General features: G+C 31.0%; 1 protein-coding gene across 1 annotated transcript in view; it reads right to left on the minus strand.

The window, feature by feature from the left end:
- Positions 1-531: 531 nt before the first annotated feature.
- Positions 532-1,799, minus strand: part of LOC113371631 — a 3,645-nt gene continuing 2,377 nt past the window's right edge. Inside the window, exon 2 of the mRNA XM_026612280.1 lies at positions 532-940. Within this exon, the coding sequence (XP_026468065.1) occupies positions 532-940 (409 nt within the window). The remainder of the gene's footprint in view (positions 941-1,799) is intronic.

The following is a 1,799-nucleotide window of genomic DNA, read 5'->3' on the forward strand; positions in this document are numbered from 1 at the left end:
AAAAAAAGAACAGTAATATCTTGAAATTTAGATAGAAAAGTTGCTATGACAAGAATTGCCTCATAAGTAATTATTTAACAAAATGACACGTCTAAAATTGTTGACATACACGAACCACTAGTCAATCTAACCAGAACCATCATTTTTTTTTACAAATTTTTTTATGACTACCACAGTCCACTGTGGTTTGATTTGCCATGCGATCAGGCGTATTTTACATATAAACAAGCAAGAATCTTATGATAACTGCATTATCAAAAATTGTGTTGTTCATATGTAACTGAACATATGTCTGAAATAGATAGACATTTTCTTAATATTCACTACCAAGAACTAGCATAAGAGAGCGTTGATATGACATTATTATGAACTCTGTTACGGCAGAATTGCCCAGTAAGTAATTATTTTACAAAATGGGACATTAATAAAACGTTTAAAATTGTTGACATACACCAACCACTCACCAACCTAACCAGAATCATCATCATTTTTTTGAACAAAAAACCTTCATGACTACCACAGTCTACTCCGCTATTTTTTATTATTATACCCTCTATGATGCTGACTCCTTCTCGGTGGATGGTGACCATTACCATTACCATTACCATTACCATTATCTCTCCTCCTCTCCTTGGCAGAAACTTGGCAACTACAGCCACTCCTCACTTTTATATAATCCAATCTCCAGCCAGATCCGTCGTTAGGGCCTGGCAAATTGTGAAACTGGTGCTTCTTGTACTCTTCTACGTTGAGTCCGGATCTGGCAAGGGCCCTGTCTAGTCTTTTACGGGCCACAACGTCTCTGATGGGATGAAAATTCTGCACAATTGCGTAAACCCAGATGTACTTCTGAACGCAACGAGATTGGAGAGATAGTTTTGTGTGCACGAATCGGCAGGGACGATCTACTATGTCTTCGCGACATGAGTTTTCGAAAAACCTAGGGGTAATAAATATTTGGGTGAAATTGTGAATTTTGTGGTTGTATGTCAGTTACTTATAGGGTTTGTCGGTTTTCAATAGGGAATGCAATACCGATGAAAAATTTCAATACCGGTATTTCGGTAACTTTTCATTTTAAAACCGTACGTAAACCGTACAAAACAAACGTAAACAAAATTGAAAGTTACTAGTACAAATATAAAAAAATTGTATATACAACTACAACTATATTCAACTAAACAATAAAAACAATAAAATAAAACAATAAGTTTATTTTTTTAAATAATAACTTAACAAAATTATATCCAATTTAATTAATTCATTATCACTATCGAGTATATTGAGTACTTTTCACCAAAAACAAACTTATGAGTAATAAATACCAAAAACTCATAAAAGATCATATTACATTATTATAATAAACTGTATTGTTCGTATCCGATGTGTTAAATTAGCATAATATTCAATATTTAAAAAAAAAAATTCTACACAAATTTAAAATCGGATACTTTGTCGAGATAAATAATAAGTTACTATAATTGTTGAGTATTGTTATTTAAAACAATGTGATGCTTCTATAGTATTTTCAAACTTCGAAACGTTTTCGAAAAATAATATTTTATAATTGTAATAAGAAGCAAAAAATATTTAGTAATTATCATAAATATTATGTATAAAGTTAGAAAAAAATAAAGATTACGCAGGGGTATCTGTATGATATAAAATATTTTGGCGCAAATATCACTTACATTTTTACAAAAGATGAAACAAACATCATTATCTATCAGTCCAATTCTATTTATTGTAACACGATATGAAGCCCTTTGGAAAGCAATAAATATTCAGTTTAATGACGA

Source organism: Ctenocephalides felis, unplaced genomic scaffold (genome assembly GCF_003426905.1).
Source record: "Ctenocephalides felis isolate EL2017-DRISC unplaced genomic scaffold, ASM342690v1 CF-g0.4_SCAFFOLD_00845, whole genome shotgun sequence".
In the NCBI taxonomy this organism is placed as follows: Eukaryota; Metazoa; Arthropoda; class Insecta; order Siphonaptera; family Pulicidae; genus Ctenocephalides; species Ctenocephalides felis.